The sequence below is a fragment of the Leptopilina heterotoma genome, unplaced genomic scaffold (genome assembly GCF_015476425.1).
Source record: "Leptopilina heterotoma isolate Lh14 unplaced genomic scaffold, ASM1547642v1 Lhet_95, whole genome shotgun sequence".
NCBI lineage: Eukaryota > Metazoa > Arthropoda > Insecta > Hymenoptera > Figitidae > Leptopilina > Leptopilina heterotoma.
Window position 1 is genome coordinate 2,055,052 of NW_025111202.1, and position 16,979 is coordinate 2,072,030.

Consider the following 16,979-nt stretch of genomic DNA (forward strand, 5'->3'; position numbering starts at 1 on the left):
CCCCAAAAAAATGAAGATTTTGCTTTTAGTGTGATATATTTTAATATAGAATATGAACTGCATTTTAATTCGAATGAAAATTCACTGCAATAGAGAAGAAATAGTTTTACACAAAAGGTTGTAAAGAAAATACCGAAAGAAGAAAAACGTGAACATTATATTATTTTATTCATTTTCCAAGAAGTAAATAAACGTCATTTTATAGCGCTTGCGGCATTTTAACAGAGATAGAAATAGAGTAGAAAATATATGAAAAGAATGATTTTCAAGAAATACTTATAGACACTTGGCAGTTTGCTCATAAAAACTTTATGGCACCGTGGAAATAAGAACGAAGCAACAGGTCTGGTGTCTGTTTCAACGTTATTTTGTAATTACTTACCGTCCAATAGACTAATTTTGCCACTCTGATAAACTGCAGTATAGGTACTGCAGTGTGGACCAGTAAACTTTAACTTGTTAGTCATTTTAAATCATTCCCGCCTATATACATATATTGAATGTAATATATTGTATGTAATATTCAATCCTTTATATATTCTGAGAAAAAATACTTGTAAGCTTTAGCAAGTTTACGTTATAAACTTTACACTCAGAATAAACCCCGCAGTAGCACGTAATGTTCCAGTAACATCACTGACAACATTGAGGCAATATTGGTAATGTTAAGGCAGTGTTCTCAATATTGCTGTAATATTACGTGCTACTGGTGAAGTTTAGCTTTTACAACAAAATGTTTAATGAAATATAAAATAAAATAATATTTCATAGTTGTTGTTATACAAGCATATAAAACTAATATTTTTGTTGTCTATACTGAAAACGTATATTGAAAAATGAATATAGTGTACTACATAAGATTTCTTGAAAGTCAATTCCAACCAATTCCGTTTTAATAATATATTTATCTAATTTTTCAACTCTTTTGAATTTCGAAATAATACTGTATGATGCGTCCAATATTCCTGTCTATTCCATTTTAATATTTCGTAATTTTTTAATTCCTTTGAAGTTTGCAAAGTTTTGCGGGGAAAAGCTGTTTGTTTCCAACAATGAAAATTAAGGATTCAAATCTTCGAACCGTCAAAATTGTTTTCTGCATAAAATGTGTAAAGCATTGTTATGAAGATACTTACTGTACCAAAACATCTTAAATTAAAAGGTACTTCTTTTGGCAGACTTTTTGCTGACTATTCGCTTAAAAATACAGAAACAAAATTTTTAAAAAATATCTTAAAATAAAAGAATCTTTTTTTTATGACATTCAAATAAAAGACAAAATATAATGAAAATTAATAATAGTGTATTTCATTTAATTTTTTTCTTACATCCTTTTAGATAACTTTACATTTTGTTAACTCACGTTCACATAATTTCGAGGGTAAAGCCGGCCTGACTAGAAAACCTTAAACATCTAACGGGGACGCATGGGGTGATCTACCCCTAAAAAACCCCATGTCTAACCCTCTTTCTTCAATTCTGAGCGGATTGGGAAACCCGCTGCTTTTTTTAACTCTTAGGAGAGCATATATATATATATATATATATATATATATCTGCAGGATGACGAAAAAATAAAAACTCGAATTCAGAAAGTGGATGTTTATTATACAATTTAATTAAAATGATAATAGTATAAATAAAAGAAAACACACTGTAAAAATTTAGGAAGCTATAATGATAACCAGAGTTGAGAGTAGAATTTTTTAAGTTAAAAATCGATTCCAAAAGTGAGTTGTTAATCTAAATTCATCATTAGACTGTCTTAAAAACGTTGCATCTTAATTTAAGATTTCGTTTATAAAATTAAGATTAAATTAAGATGCATTGTTAAGACAGTCTACGATGGATTTACGCAATGGCCGGGTTTTACATGCGTATGTAATTAGACAATGCTGCATTTAAGGCATTCGACGTGATACACTGAAAAAAAAATTTATTTGATTCAAATAACCGATTAATTGACTATTATCAATTAAATATTTAATTGAAACAAATAACATTTTTATTGTAGCTGTCAATTGAATGGTATTTGCTTCAAATATACTGAAATTATTGGTTCAAATACCATTTAATTGACTCGAATAAATATTATTTGATTCGCAAGTAAATATTTAATTGATAATAGTCAATTAATCTGTTATTTGAATCAAATAAATTTTTTCAGTGTAAATTATATGCTTTTTAATGAAAACGAAATTGTAAAGTATATCACGTTTAATAAGTGAGAGGTGAAGTGTAATTTTGAACAATGCAAACACATCATGTGTGAACAAGAAATTTTATTAATCATCAAGTATATTGATTGATTTAATAAGAATTTATAGTTAAAAATGAAACTAAATATATATACTTCAGTTTTAATTCCGATATCTGGATCAAAACTAAATAGTGTTGATTTAAATATATATTGCAGCAAAATAGTTTGCTATTAATTTGCAGTGTTTATACTTGAAAGTATATGAAATTCCAATGAATTGATACCAAAAATGTGGATCAAATTAAAAATTGATCCACATTTGTGGTACCGCAATTTGATCTACTTTGGCATCAATTTGATACATCCAAGAAAACTGTTATATTTGAATTATAATTCAAATAATATTTTTACTGATCATTTAGTTAAAAATAACTGATATTTCAGTAGGTTTTTTAAATTGAATTCAATAAGTCAAGTTTAACTAATTTTTCAGTTATATTTTTATTGAAATAAATCAATCATTTTCCATTTTCACTGACAATTAGTCATTTTTAACATGTCTCATGAAGCAAAAAGTCAGTCACTGTTTAAATATATATAATTTTTAACTGATTTAAATTTAGATAGCAATACATTTTTTTGCGGTTGATATATTTTGATACCCCGTATAATAAGATCACTGTAATATTACTCTTATAATATACTCTCTAAATTTGAATCAGTTAAAAATCATATATAGTTTTAACTGACAATCAGTGAAGTTGAAAATAACTGGTTGTCAGTGAAAAAATTACTGATTTTCAATAAAAAATACTAAAAAATTAGTTAAACTTGACTAATTGAGTCTGTTTAAAAAAGTGTATTGAAACATCATTTACTTTTAACTAAATGATGATAAACTGCAGTATAGAAACAATATTTGAATTGGTGACTAACTTTTTGCTTTTAAGACAGTTATTTTTAATAATTGATGCAAATTAGAGAGTAAGATGTGATTTTTACTTTTCTTGAATCGAAAAATTAACAACACATTGTAGGTTCAAAATTGTATTAAATATTTATATTAAATTATAATAATATTTTGCAAATTAAGTTGCAATTTACTTGTAGTAAACTAATATTATTAGACAAAAAACCAGAGGTTGATTGAAAATGATCAAGTTTTTATCTAAAAGAAGGATAAATTTACCTATTCGAATAAAAGTTGAACTTACTTTCTTCTGGAGTAACTTTTTTAAAGATGTTTCTCAATGTCGATAATAGTACTGGTTTAAAAAAAAGTCGATCAGCAAGAAATGATGTGTTATGGTAAGATGAGGAATTCACGCCAGCGTACAAAATTGATTTTGACTGCTTCAGCAGAATGAACAATCTGCTCGAACCGATTGAACTTATCGATTGGAGTGAACCAATCATAAGTTACTGACAATGAGAATAAGGATAAGGCTCTACGGAACAAATTAGTGTGACGATACTCCCCAACATTATATTGAAACCTTCTCTTTTCGTATTCTTCATCATCTTCTCCCTCTTCATCTAAGATCAACTCTTCATTAAATCTCTTTCTTCTTTCATCGCTTTTTTAAAAATTCTTTTCGAGAGTTTTTTATATTCTTTTTTGTTTTACTTTCCATTTTTTTCATTAGTTTCGGATAAAATAATGTATTTCTTCCTCTATGTCGAAATAATAATTCTTCTATTATATAAAAAATATATATGCTTCAAGTGACATTTTCACACACCGCACTTTAATTTAAATGTAAGCTTCTCTTAAGAATATTATCAGAAATGTAATTTAAATTTTAGTTATAGATAAAACGACGCTGATGAGTTGAAATTTGAAAATAATGTTTGAAAGTAAAAAGAAAACTAAAGGCACGCCGCACTTCTCTTCTCCGTGAAACATACTGGTGAGCGACTGGCTCGGCTTCATTCTCAATCGGGGTTAGCGTTATTATTATTTAAAACAACCCTTCGAGCGATCAAGTAGGGGGTAAGTTTCGAATCAGGGGCTTCCTATTTCATACAAGAAATAGGAAGGGGGTGAGTTAAAAGTTGGGGTAAAGTTTAGAAGGGTGAACGACACGCAATTTTAGGTCCAGGTGTCAGCATCCAGCAGAGTTTAAAAAAAGAGAATTTAAGGAGGGAGTTTTATTTTTTTACCATTTTTATTTTTTAGATGGCGTTAAAACACATATATATAACACAAATGCCAAGTTTTCTAGATGAAACAAATAATATTTTTAATGTGGCAAAAATAAATAAGTATTAGGTAAAAGGATTCGACTGTTACTAATTAATATTTATTAATGCTTCAACTTCCTCTTAATAGATATTTAAAATGACATTTTAGTGACAACATTATTCAGTTTATGTATATGAAGCACATATTATTTTTAAATAAATGTCAATTTAAAATATTTATTAAATTATATTTTAACTTGAACGTTAAAAATATACTCTCTTAATTATTGAACCAGTGATATATATATATATATATATATATATATATATATATATATATACATAATTATATTCACTGAGTTTTCAGTTACATATACTCACTAATTGACCATAGTGACTGATTGTCAGTTAATAATCATCGCGGTAAATCAGTGAGTTGGAATACTTAAAAGCAGAATTTCATTAATTCATAAACTCAGAAAGTATAATATCCCAAGTGCGAAATGCCAAGACTGCAAAAACGGCCCATCATTGGTGCAGTAATGTCTGCCGAGAATTGGCAGTAGTTACTGGGCCATTATTGGTAACCAAAACGTCCCATTACTGGGCCAATGATGGTGCCGATGGTCAGAATTTCAAATTTTTTAAGACTGGGCCAGCTCTCGGCCCAATAACGGCACATTCATGGCAAAGTTTATCAATGTTTAATGTCAAAAGACAATTGCCAGTGATGTGCCGACCATCGGCCCAGTAATGGCTCATTATTGGCACTTTAATGGCAAAAAATTTGTATCGTTCATGGCAAATTATAATTACCAGTATTGGGGAGTAGCTTGGCTCAGTAACGGCATAATATTGGCAAAGTTGATCAATCTTTAATGGCAAAATTCAATTGCCAGTGATGTCACGAAGATCGGCCCATTAATGGCACATTAGTGGCACTTTAATGGCAAACATTTTGTATCTTTGATGGCAAATTATAATTGCCAGTATTGGGGCGTAGCTTGGCCCAATAACGGCACGTTATTGTCAAAGTTGATCAATCTTTAATAGGAAAATTCAATTGCCAGTGATGTGACGAAGATCGGCCCATTAAAGGCACATTAATGCCATTTTAATTTGGTATAATTTTTTATAAGAATTGAAATTTAAGAAACATTCAGGTATTCAATAAATTATTTATTTTGTATTTAAATAATTGAATAAGCTTGAAAAGGATTCAAATTAAAATATTTGAAACTTTGAATTTTCTATATTTTTAACTGTCAATTTTAAAGAATTAATTTTTTTGAAGAAGTTTAATTAAGTATTAATTTAAAAAAGAAGTTATTAATGTTTTCATATAATTTTACAATTAAAGAAATTCGTAAATAAATGTTACAGAAACCTTTTTTTGAGTAAAATTTTTCCTTTATTATCTAAAAATTAAGAAATTTTCAATTTCACTTTCAATTAATATTTGCAATTGACAAATAGAATTTATAAACATTTTTTTCCTTCATTTTTTAAAAATCTTTGAATTTTTCTTAAAGCAATTGTAATTAAGAAATAGAAATGATGCAAATTATTTCCTTAAGAAAATTTATTGAATAAATGAATGTTTTTTAAAATTTAATTCTCATAATTCAATTTTAAGAAACATTTAGTTATTCAATAAATTATTTATTTTTGCATTTAAATAATTAAATTCTCGTAGAATTTTGTAGTAAAAATTGATTTCAAAATGGATTCTAGTCAAATTTTCAGATAATAATTAAATATTAAAAATATACCATGAATTATGATATTAAAATTTTTTTAAATTCAATCGCCAATGATGTGACAAAGATTGGCCCATTAAAGGCACATTAATGGCACTTTAATGGCAAAAATTTTGTATCTTTAATGGCAAAATATAATTGCCAGAATTGGGGCGTTGCTTGGCCCAATAATGGCACATTCACGACAAAGTTGATCAATCTTTAATGGTAAAAGACAACTGCCAGTGTTGTGACGAAGATCGGCTCATTATTGGCACTTTAATGGCAAAAAATTTGTATCTTTCATGGCAAATTATAATTGCCAGAATTGGGGCGTTGCTTGGCCCAATAATGACACATTCACGACAAAGTTGATCAATCTTTAATGGCAAAATTCAATTGCCAGTGATGTGACGAAGATCGGTCCATTAATGGCTCATTGTTGGCACTTTAATGGCAAAAAATTTGTATCTTTCATGGCAAATTATAATTGACAGTATTGGGGCGTAGCTTGTCCCAATAACGGCACATTCACGGCAAAGTTGATCAATCTTTAATGGCAAAATTCAATTGCCAGTGATGTGACGAAGATCGGTCCATTAATGGCTCATTGTTGGCACTTTAATGGCAAACATTTTGTATCTTTGATGGCAAAATATAATTGCCAGAATTGGGATGTAGCTTGGCCCAAGAATGGCACATTAATGTCTATCATTTTGTATCTATGATGGCAAATTATAATTGCCAATATTGGGACGTAGCTCGGCCGAATAATGGCACAGTATTGGCCAGTGTAGTGTAGCTTATAAGAACCCTTTTGCTTCCTCGACTTCAAGTCAGAGTAGCAGAGTGGTCAGAGTGTTAGGCTGTGGAGCGTCAGGTTCAGGTATCGATCCCCGCGAGAGGTAAGAATTTTTCAAATATTTGTAAGTTTGCGTTTAAATTAGGGAAATAAGCCGTATAAATGTTATAAATTAATTAGTTAATTGAATAAAAAAAAATTATTTTTATTTTTTTCTAATTTTGTCAACACTGGGGGAGTAATGGCAGCCAATATTGGGCCATTAATGTCTGCTGAGATCTGGCTGCCAATAATGGGCCATTAATGTCTGCCGAGATTTGGTGCCAATATTGGGACAGTAATGTCTGCCGAGATCTGGCTGCCGACGTCCAACCGCGGTTAACACCACAAGAGTCGGCGCAAAGTCGGGCCAATATTGTCTGCCAAGTCTCGATGCCAGCTTTGCCAATACTGGGCCAGTGTTGGGCCGCGTTGGTTTTCGCACTTGGGATATATATATATACATATGCCTGACATAAAATTGTATTTTTTTGCTGGAGACAATCTTCTTCATAAATCATATGCGTATCAAAATAAATAACAATTTCAATGTTAATTTGATGAATAATTAATTTTATTTATTATATGATTAAATATATTGTTTAATATTCATATTATTCATTTGGGCGCTCATCAAATTTACCTCTTTATATAACTATTGTTCTTAATACTGACAAATAAGATGCTGATGTTTTCACAATCTGTAAATAAGAATCTTTAATTTTTTCATTATATATTCAATTATATTACAAGATATACACATATATTGTATCTAATCAGTAAATGCTGGTATAAGAAAACTATTGACCAAAACGAACCAAAAGAAAAAGACACGCTCATAAAAAGGATGGAATAATAATATTATAATATATATGTTCTATAATGCGATCCAATAGAAAATCATATTATCTATTATGTCAGCCAAAAAGCTTGCAGTATATATGCTTTTCTTATACAGCAGCAAAAACTTACATTCAGAACAAAATTTGTTTGCAACAAACAAATTTTAGTTGAAGCAACCAAATATAATATAAGCAATAACATTTGTTTGGTTCAACTAAAATAATAATTTATTGAAATTATACCGAATTCTTTAGAACACAAAATATGATTTTTAACATGGTTTTTAACATGGAGAAACAGCTCAAGTCCATCAGGAAAGTATAGCCTCTACAAAGCTCGAGTTCCTGATCTAAAAAAACCATAACTACGTAGATAGGCCTTACAGTGATTTCCTGATGAACAATTGTTCATCAGGAAATCACTGGTCAAACGACCTGAAATCCTCATAAACTGTATAGTTAGGCCACTTAACATCGCAGGATTCGTCGAAAATCGATGTAGATAGTATCCCAGGTGCGAAAAGTTGGTCGGGCCATGGTCGCGCCGACCAAGTGGATAGTCGTGCCGACCTTGGCAGCCAAAGGTCGGCCGAACTAGCGAATTGTAACACCCGCCGTCCAGTGGCTGACATGGTCGGGCCGACTATGGTTGCCAAAGTCGGGCCGACCAGGGGTGCCAAAGTTTTCCCGACCATGAGAAAGAAGGTCGGCTTCATTTTGGCAATTATGGTCGTGCCGACCTTGGCAGCCAATAGTCGGCCGACCGTTTGCAAAAAATTATTAACTTTACAATTAACAGGTATTAAGTGATATCTTAATATTCATTATTTATTTATTTATTTATCGCATTCATCTTAACACTAGACGCAATCTTATACATAAATACAAATTAAAATTTCTAACGCTCGCAGGGATCGAACTCGCAACCTAACGCACCGAAGTCTAACACGCTAACCATTACGCTACGCTTACATGAAAGCCTAAGAACAAAAATGAATTTATAAGCTGCAATTTAAAAAAAGAAATTTGTAATTCATAACGATTAATAAATCAGATAACGTTTATTAGTTTTTGTTTAATCCATTTTAGCTAAAATAATTAACACAAAAACTTTTAATTTCTACCATGGCAGTATAGAAATATTTTTTAAGATGGTCGGGCCAACCGTGGCCAGAGTCGGCCCGACCAACAGAAATTAGGTTTTTTACACTCTGGCTGCCATAGTTTTACCGACCATCGGCCCGACTGAGGCCAAAGTCGGCCCGACCAACAGAAATTAGGTTTTTTAAACTCTGGCTGCCATAGTTTTACCGACCATCGGCCCGACTCAGGCCAGAGTCGGCCCGACCAACAGAAATTAGGTTTTTTACACTCTGGCTGCCATAGTTTTACCGACCATCGGCCCGACTGAGGCCAGAGTCGGCCCGACCAACAGAAATTAGGTTTTTTAAACTCTGGCTGCCATAGTTTTACCGACCATCGGCCCGACTCAGGCCAGAGTCGGCCCGACCAACTAAAATTAGGTTCTCTAAACTCTGGCACCCATAGTCGGCCCAACCTTGGGTGGAAACAGTAACCAAAGTCGGCCCGACTTTGGCTGCCGACCTATTGGCAGCCATAGATGGGCCGACCTGGGCCCGACCTGCCAACTCTGGCGGCCGACCAAAATTCGCACCTGGGATGCTTTTTAGTAAAATTAACTCCTAATTAACTCGAAAATTAATTAAGATTAATAATTTTAATTAGCATAGGAAAATTCTTATTTTTTTACGAATCCAACGGTATAAGAAACTCATTTATTTTAATAAATTTTGCGTTCTATACGAAAAAATTTGGTTACCTGAAAAATGTTTTTATTTGACCAAAACAAAAAATGTATATAGATATAGTTCTCATAATTATAAAAAACAGATTATTATTAAACTTGAACTATTCGATGTTAGCTAAACAATATTAAGTGTCACTATATACACTACCGCCATAAGTAGTACGAAATATTTCAGCACCTAAAAAAGTATATTTCTTACATTCGTAAAACTTCCAATGGATAATGCAGCAAATTTTCCAACAGTTAATTGTAATGGTTGTTGTGTTCTTCTCATTACTATTAATAATAATTTAATATCTTTTGGCTTTAATTCGTACCACGAACAACTATAAATTCTTTGAGAAATATCTGCACTCTAGAAATATAAAAAATTATGTTTTTGTATTGATGTATTCCGAAAATTTTAAGCCTTAAATTATAAAATGTCATTTGTAACAAAGGAGAAAAAATAAGTTTTTTCACAAACCTTTGTTATTAAAAATTCGCCAGCAAAACAAAAGGCAAATGCTTGCCATAGCATTAAAATTATAAACATAATAAATTTTAACATCAGGATTGTGTCATTTGTTCCATTTGACTAATATAATTAAATAAAATTTTAATATTTGTTTTACAATTTACTCTTACATACATATATGTTACATTGCAATATTATTGACATTACATGTAACATATATTACAATACACGGAAAGACTGCAACCGAAACTTGCTGACTGAAAATTTGAATGTTCAAAAAATTGTAATAGCCAAGGTTTAATATTTGAAATAAAATGTCTTTCCGTGAAATGTTACGTGCTACTTGGGAAAAGAAATAAAGTTGAGCATATCGTCCACAGTTTTTTTTTAAAGAATCAAATTGATCCCAAAAAATTGAATCAACTTATGATTTAATCCACATTTTTGGTATCAATTCGTTGCTATTTGATACTTTGAAGTTAAAAATGGTAAAAATAACAATTTATAAAAAATTGAATTTTATAATTTCATCTCACTTCTTTTATGGCACCGAAAATTTCCGAAAGTTTGAAAACGACTTGACTGCTATATTTTTATGTAGTTGCGAAACTCATGAAACTTGAAATAATTCTTTAAATAATCCATGTTTTGTAATGTTTGATGCAAAATAACTTGATTGAACATTGCATGGAAGTTTAAATTTTTTTCAAATATAAAAAAAAGGTGAACAAAAGAGGAATAAGCTGAAATTCGCAATAACGAACTTAAATATTCCGTATGTCTTCGACTTTCAGAAAACTTTAACGGTGTTGTGTGGGAAATTATTCATTTCAATCAAATCATTACTATTTGTTTATAAACATTTTCTAGCTCACATTCAATATTATAAATCCTGTAAAACATATAACCATTGTACTGGAAAAAAATTGTATTAAACAAACATATGTGTAAACAGTTTCAAGTTTGTTTAGCATGTTTATTAATCTTTCATGTTCATTTACAATATTTTTTATTAAACTTGACAAATCTTGCTTATTTGTTGATGAACATGCAACAGAAATTCCGGTAATATCTCTCATTAAAATCTCAATTAATCCCCCAATATGAAAAACCTATAAATTACATGTGTTTTTAAACTGCGATGACTCAAGCGCTCAAGCAGAAGACTCGCAAGTCTTAATTCTTTTCAAGATTTATTTGTTGGGCATATACTTACTAATGTCCCTAATAAAATTTCTGACAAAGCATCAGCAGAAATCATTAAGAAAATTAAAACTGTTTGAATAATTGTTACAATTTCAAAAAATGGTGAAGGACGACAGTTGAAAGGATATGTTACATCTAACACTAATTTTCTTGCCTCAACTGGTTTACTTAAATAGGAAATTAAAGTTTCTGGATAATAAAATAATGCAGCTAAAAAATAAAGAATACAATCAAAAGTACAAAAAATATTTGCATATTTAACGTATTTATCCATGATTTCCTGGTCTTTAGAAACTTTCAATCTTCTCCAATCTTCAGATATTTCTTCAATCAATAAGATCACATAGCTATACATATATATATTGAATAAATTAATTCCTGGAATATGCTTATTTTCTTATTATAATTTTAACTTTTAAACTCTAATTTAAATTCATATAGAATAAAATCCAAACAGGACGATGTCTTCTTACCGCTTATTGTAGCACATAATTAAGAATTTGATAATTAATAACAAAAATGTTGAGAAATCTCGAAACACATCCATCAATAATGGTACATTGTCAAATGTTCTATAAATGTCTTGCAGTTGAAATGGACAAATTATTACAAGTGTTGCACATAAAAGAATTTGTGGTATAGGATTGGGATTGTTGGGCCAAAAACCAAGAATATTTAGCGCGTATACCAAGGTCCAGTGAAAAATTGGAATGTCCATTTTTTAACTTTAATTTTAGAAAAATTATTACTTTACATTTGCGACGTTCAAAAAAATGTTATGCTTGATTGTAAAAAGTTGAATTTCTACACAGTTTTGCAAAACTATTAGGCTTGAAGAATATTTCTATCAACATATTTCTTGGGATATATTATAAATACTTATACTAGGGGCATTTATTTATTCAAGTTTTTGGACATCGACCTCTATAAAAAGTTTTAGGGAGGAGCTCAGCCTATATGCTTGTACATTATTTCGCACGCATTCTCGGAAGACTTTTCTCATAAAATAGTAAAATTGTGAAATGGATCAAGTCCAATAACTTATGTATGGAAATCTTTCGTCTACTTTTTCTGTACATAATATAGACTTGATGTTGCTAACTCTCAGTGTGGTTATATGATATTTATAAGAATAGAAGAATTGAAACTTTCAAGCAACATTTTTTTCGAATAATCATAATCTACATTTTTTATAGTAATTATACATACCTACCTTATAATACTTATAATATAATATACTCATCAGGTTTTATTTGAAAATGTCTAGAGATTTTTGACAAGAAGCACTTTTTAATATTTCGCATTTTATTTCTCTGCAAAACTGCTTATTATTATTTGATTATCATTCTTTAGAATACTTTAGAAACTTTAGAAAATTGTAGAAATATATAGGATTAATCGAATAAATATTGAAAAATTTGAAAAATAGTTTTTAATGTTTCTGTCAAAACGTCCCATATATATGTGTCAAGTATAAAAATTACAAAACTCATTAACCACCTCTACATGATTAAACAATTGTACATAGCAATATGAATAATATGGAAGTGGTACTGAAACTATGCACAGAAAACTTGCTTTTTTTATAATATATACATACTATATTCAACAGTGAACATAACTTTTATTACAACAATCAACAGGATTATAAAAATGATGAAATATTTTTTGATATGATTGCAAAAAAAATTTGTGACTGTAATGAAATTGACAAACATCCGGACCCTTGTGTCAACTAATTAAAAATCCATTACCGATTTGAGTTTACAGTATCTTTAAAACATATCCTCAGGAAATAAATTTGTAGGCTATTACTCCAACAGTAGCAACGATTGTTCCACCAATTAAACTCCAAGCTATAAAACTCGACTTTATTTTACCCTCATTTTTAAGACTTTTATTAATGCTGGTTTCTTGTTTTGTTCCGAGCATTTTGCGATACATATTCTTTTCCTTTTGAACGTCTTTCTCACTCTTTCCTTTTATAATTGATAGTTCATGTTGAATAGCTTTATTTTGAGGGTCTAATTTCTGTGCTTGAGACAATGTTAAATAAGCCTGAGAATGTTCCCCCTTTAAGTGTAGAATTTTACCTGTTGAATTACATAGGTGATCAACAAATTATTATTATTATTATTATTATTACTAATTGTTAGCAATTAATTGGGATGTTAATTACCTTTTCTAAATAGAGCCTTAATATTTCGTGGTTGACATGATAAAACATTCTCTACACTCTTCAGTGCAGCTTCGTACGCTTGTGTTTTTAACTGGGCTTGTGCTAAATTGTTGTAAACAGTCAACCTGTCTTCCAATAAGGCTTGTAGATCTGCATCTGATTCTGTTTCTTCCACACCATCCTCACTGAAAGATGTTTCAGATTTGGCTGGTGACAAAAAGTCTAAAGCTCGACGGTAGCACTGCATTGCAAGAGCTGGCTCGTTTCTTGTAAACCACCAGTTGCCACGTTCTCGTTTTTTGTTTCTTCAAAATAAAAAAAATTCTTTTTCAATCATGATTATTCAACTTGATTATTTAACTAACTATTAAACATTAATAATTATACCCTATTCTTTTTCTTTCATTTACTGTTAATGATTCAAATTCTGCTTCCAATTCTACAGAAATTAGTTTAACATTATATCGAAGGGTAACGTTTGAAGGAATGTTTGGTTTTTCTCCTATACTTCCATATGCAAATCTAGAAGCAATTTCAATTTCTGCTTCTTCATCAACATCCATTAAAGCCACCGCCAAATCTAATCCCTATGAAAAAAGTAAAATTCATTTATTCAATGTTTTTTACATTTCATCACGTCTCACGTCAACTTGTTTGAATTGAAGGATTAATACCTGAATAACTTCAACATCCCCTTGTTGGAAACTTAGTTCCTCGTGCTGTTCGACAATCGTTCCATCATCAAGTTTCCCAATAGCATTTATTTTACAAGCATCTCCTCTACTAGGACGTGAATTTGGAATACCTGCTTTTATAACCCTTTTCCTTAATTGACCATTTCCAAGTATATCAATCCACTCGTCTTCCAAACTAGAGCTTTTCAATGAACCTTCAGAATTCACATCATTTTCTATTGAGTGTGCTTGAGATTTTTCTGAATCTAACTTTTCTTCAACCATTGTTTTTGCAATATATTCTCTGACAATTAATTAGATATTAGTTTTTAACGTTTTCAAAGAGGTTAATTAAATTAATATCTGAAAAAACATATAACAAAATACATAGTATAAACGATGGGATAATAAACTAAAATAAAAGTACACAGAGAATCACATTGTAAGTATATCCAAAAGAATTCAACCCCATTTAATACTCTCAATAAGCGCCTGATAAATTTATATTTTGTTATTTTTCATTGTTATCTAATGTTAAAGTTAAATGAAAATTGGATCAATTGGAAATAAGAAAATTAAAAGCTAAAAATATTATCCACCAAACAAAAAATTTTAATGTCATTCAGCGTTTAGCAATCAATAATATTACAAACAAAACAATTAAGCACGTCACAGGCTCTTACCTACATTATTACTTGGAATTTAAATGTAAAGCAAAATTAAACGAAGAATATTTCAATTCATATAATCCAATCCAGTTTTAAAATAATCATGTTAAATTAGAGCCATTAACCAAAAATTGATTTATGTACATATGTACAAGGTGGACTTGACAATAAATTAATTGATGCATAAGGGTGCAATCACATGTAAAACGCTTTCTAAAGAAAACTTGAAACCCTTGAAACCGAAAGCAGAAACGGCAGAAACTCATGAGAAGGAGAGAGATGGCATTATCTTTCTATCTTCTTTGTATACGTAAAACGACGTGCTCCTACATCTATCTCTTTGCGAACGCAAAGCATGAGTTAGAAAAGGATAGAAAATATACACATCTTTCTCTAATGGGGAATCCACACTTGGATTGTGGACTCAGCATTAAGGTAAATTCTCCAAGGTCGCTACAAATGGAACTGTACACATCTCAATTAATTTGAATAGAGATTCGTTGCGTGTTTCCGCCTCCCACAATCTGCCAACAAGCCACATCCATTGATAGCCATAGCCTACTGAAGGCTTGACTTAGGCATTAAACAAGTTTTTTTTATTCCCTTCCAGAGTGTAATTTATCATTTACAGTCATTAAACATTGCATTTATTTTTAAAGTAAAATATTAGTTATTATTAACTACTTTAAAATGTGGAAATTTATTATATTAGTTAGTTTTCTTTGCATTTATTCTTGCTCCGGAAGCAATGCAGATACATCTAAAGGACCTAAAGTGACAAAAAAGGTAAACACAATATTTTTCAAAAGAATTTTCATAAAATTATATACACTGCGATTTGAAAGTGCTAATTGTTTTAAGAATATGTTGAAAGTGGTTGAAAGCAATAACTGTTCCGACAGTTTACTTTAAGTATTCCGTGATTGGCATGATCCAAGGGCATAATTAGTGTGATATTGGACTGAGAATGCTTCAGAATAAGAATTTAACTTTAAAAGGGTCATTAACTTAATCTCTTGATTAAATAAATCAAATTCATCAATAGACAGTTAGTAAATAGAAAATATTTACTGAAAAACAATTATTTTAATTAATGATGATTGAAATTATTATTAATTAATAATATTGGTGTTGATATAATGATTATTTTATTATTATTTCTTAATAAGCAATTATATATTTATATTATAATATAGTTTTTCGTAGTTTTCTTTGAATTCTTGCAAAAGAAATTCCAACATCAAAACTTACGAAAGTTTATAATTTCAGGTAATTTTTAAAATAAGTATTGGAAACGTGGAAGCAGGTTCAGTTGAAATAGGTGTTTTTGGTAAAACTGTTAATAAAACTGCAGAGAATTTCGCTGCACTCTGCGAAAAACCCAAGGGTGAAGGATATAAAGGAAGTAAATTCCATAGGGTCATTAAAGACTTTATGATTCAAGGAGGTGACTTCACACGCGGAGATGGAACCGGAGGTATATAAAGATTATTTACAATTTACTTTTTTAGTACTTTGCTGAAAAATTCTGAATGAATGTTATTTTTCAACAGGCCGAAGTATTTATGGAGAAAAGTTTGCAGATGAAAACTTCAAACTGAAGCATTATGGTGCTGGTTGGTTGTCAATGGCAAATGCAGGAAAAGATACAAATGGTTCTCAATTTTTCATTACAGTTAAGAAAACCTCATGGCTTGATGGGAAACACGTAGTTTTTGGAAAAATTATCAAAGGAATGGTAACGTATTTTGAAAATATAATACTTATTATGTTTGTCAATAACAAATTGTTAACATTTTAAAAAATGTTAATCATTGGTTTTAGGATATCGTAAAGAAAATTGAAAGTACAACTACAGACAGAAACGACAGACCAAAAGATGATGTCGTTATTACTGATTGTACTGTGGAAATAGTAGAACCATTTAGTGTAGCGAAAGCCGATGCTACAGAATAGAAACGCATATCTAATGTGTTTCACTAATTTATGCAAGTTTGCATGATTAAAATGATTAAAAATCTATTGATATAATGTACATTGTACAAATGCTTGCATTTTTTTATACAAATTTGTATTCAATTTTTTAATTTTTTAAAATGAATAAAATTAAACTGAAAAAATGTTTTTAAATTTTCCTTATTTAAAAAATATTAGTATGTCT

General features: G+C 30.0%; 3 protein-coding genes across 4 annotated transcripts; 1 reads left to right on the top strand and 2 right to left on the bottom strand.

Annotated features, from left to right (window-relative positions):
- Positions 1–9,294: 9,294 nt before the first annotated feature.
- LOC122512184 (odorant receptor 13a-like) lies at positions 9,295–12,570 on the bottom strand. The gene is made up of 4 exons (XM_043627892.1): positions 11,287–12,570; positions 10,967–11,203; positions 10,101–10,211; positions 9,295–9,989 (listed from the first exon to the last, which is right to left on the bottom strand). The coding sequence occupies exons 1-4, from the start codon at positions 11,650–11,652 to the stop codon at positions 9,813–9,815; spliced, it is 891 nt and encodes a 296-aa protein (XP_043483827.1). The 5' UTR covers positions 11,653–12,570; the 3' UTR covers positions 9,295–9,812.
- Positions 12,571–12,714: 144 nt separating this feature from the next.
- LOC122512225 (peptidyl-prolyl cis-trans isomerase FKBP8) lies at positions 12,715–14,994 on the bottom strand. Of its 2 annotated transcripts, none has more exons than XM_043627952.1 (5): positions 14,838–14,994; positions 14,151–14,513; positions 13,864–14,063; positions 13,477–13,781; positions 12,715–13,390 (listed from the first exon to the last, which is right to left on the bottom strand). In XM_043627952.1, exons 2-5 carry the CDS (start codon positions 14,433–14,435, stop codon positions 13,086–13,088), a joined length of 1,095 nt encoding a protein of 364 aa, XP_043483887.1. In that variant the 5' UTR covers positions 14,436–14,513; positions 14,838–14,994; the 3' UTR covers positions 12,715–13,085. The 2 variants fall into 2 exon arrangements, with proteins under 2 accessions (XP_043483887.1, XP_043483886.1); XM_043627951.1 differs by having other exon boundaries at positions 14,834–14,992.
- Positions 14,995–15,321: 327 nt separating this feature from the next.
- LOC122512226 (peptidyl-prolyl cis-trans isomerase B) lies at positions 15,322–16,942 on the top strand. The gene is made up of 4 exons (XM_043627953.1): positions 15,322–15,604; positions 16,088–16,295; positions 16,372–16,556; positions 16,643–16,942. The coding sequence occupies exons 1-4, from the start codon at positions 15,509–15,511 to the stop codon at positions 16,772–16,774; spliced, it is 621 nt and encodes a 206-aa protein (XP_043483888.1). The 5' UTR covers positions 15,322–15,508; the 3' UTR covers positions 16,775–16,942.
- Positions 16,943–16,979: the final 37 nt, after the last annotated feature.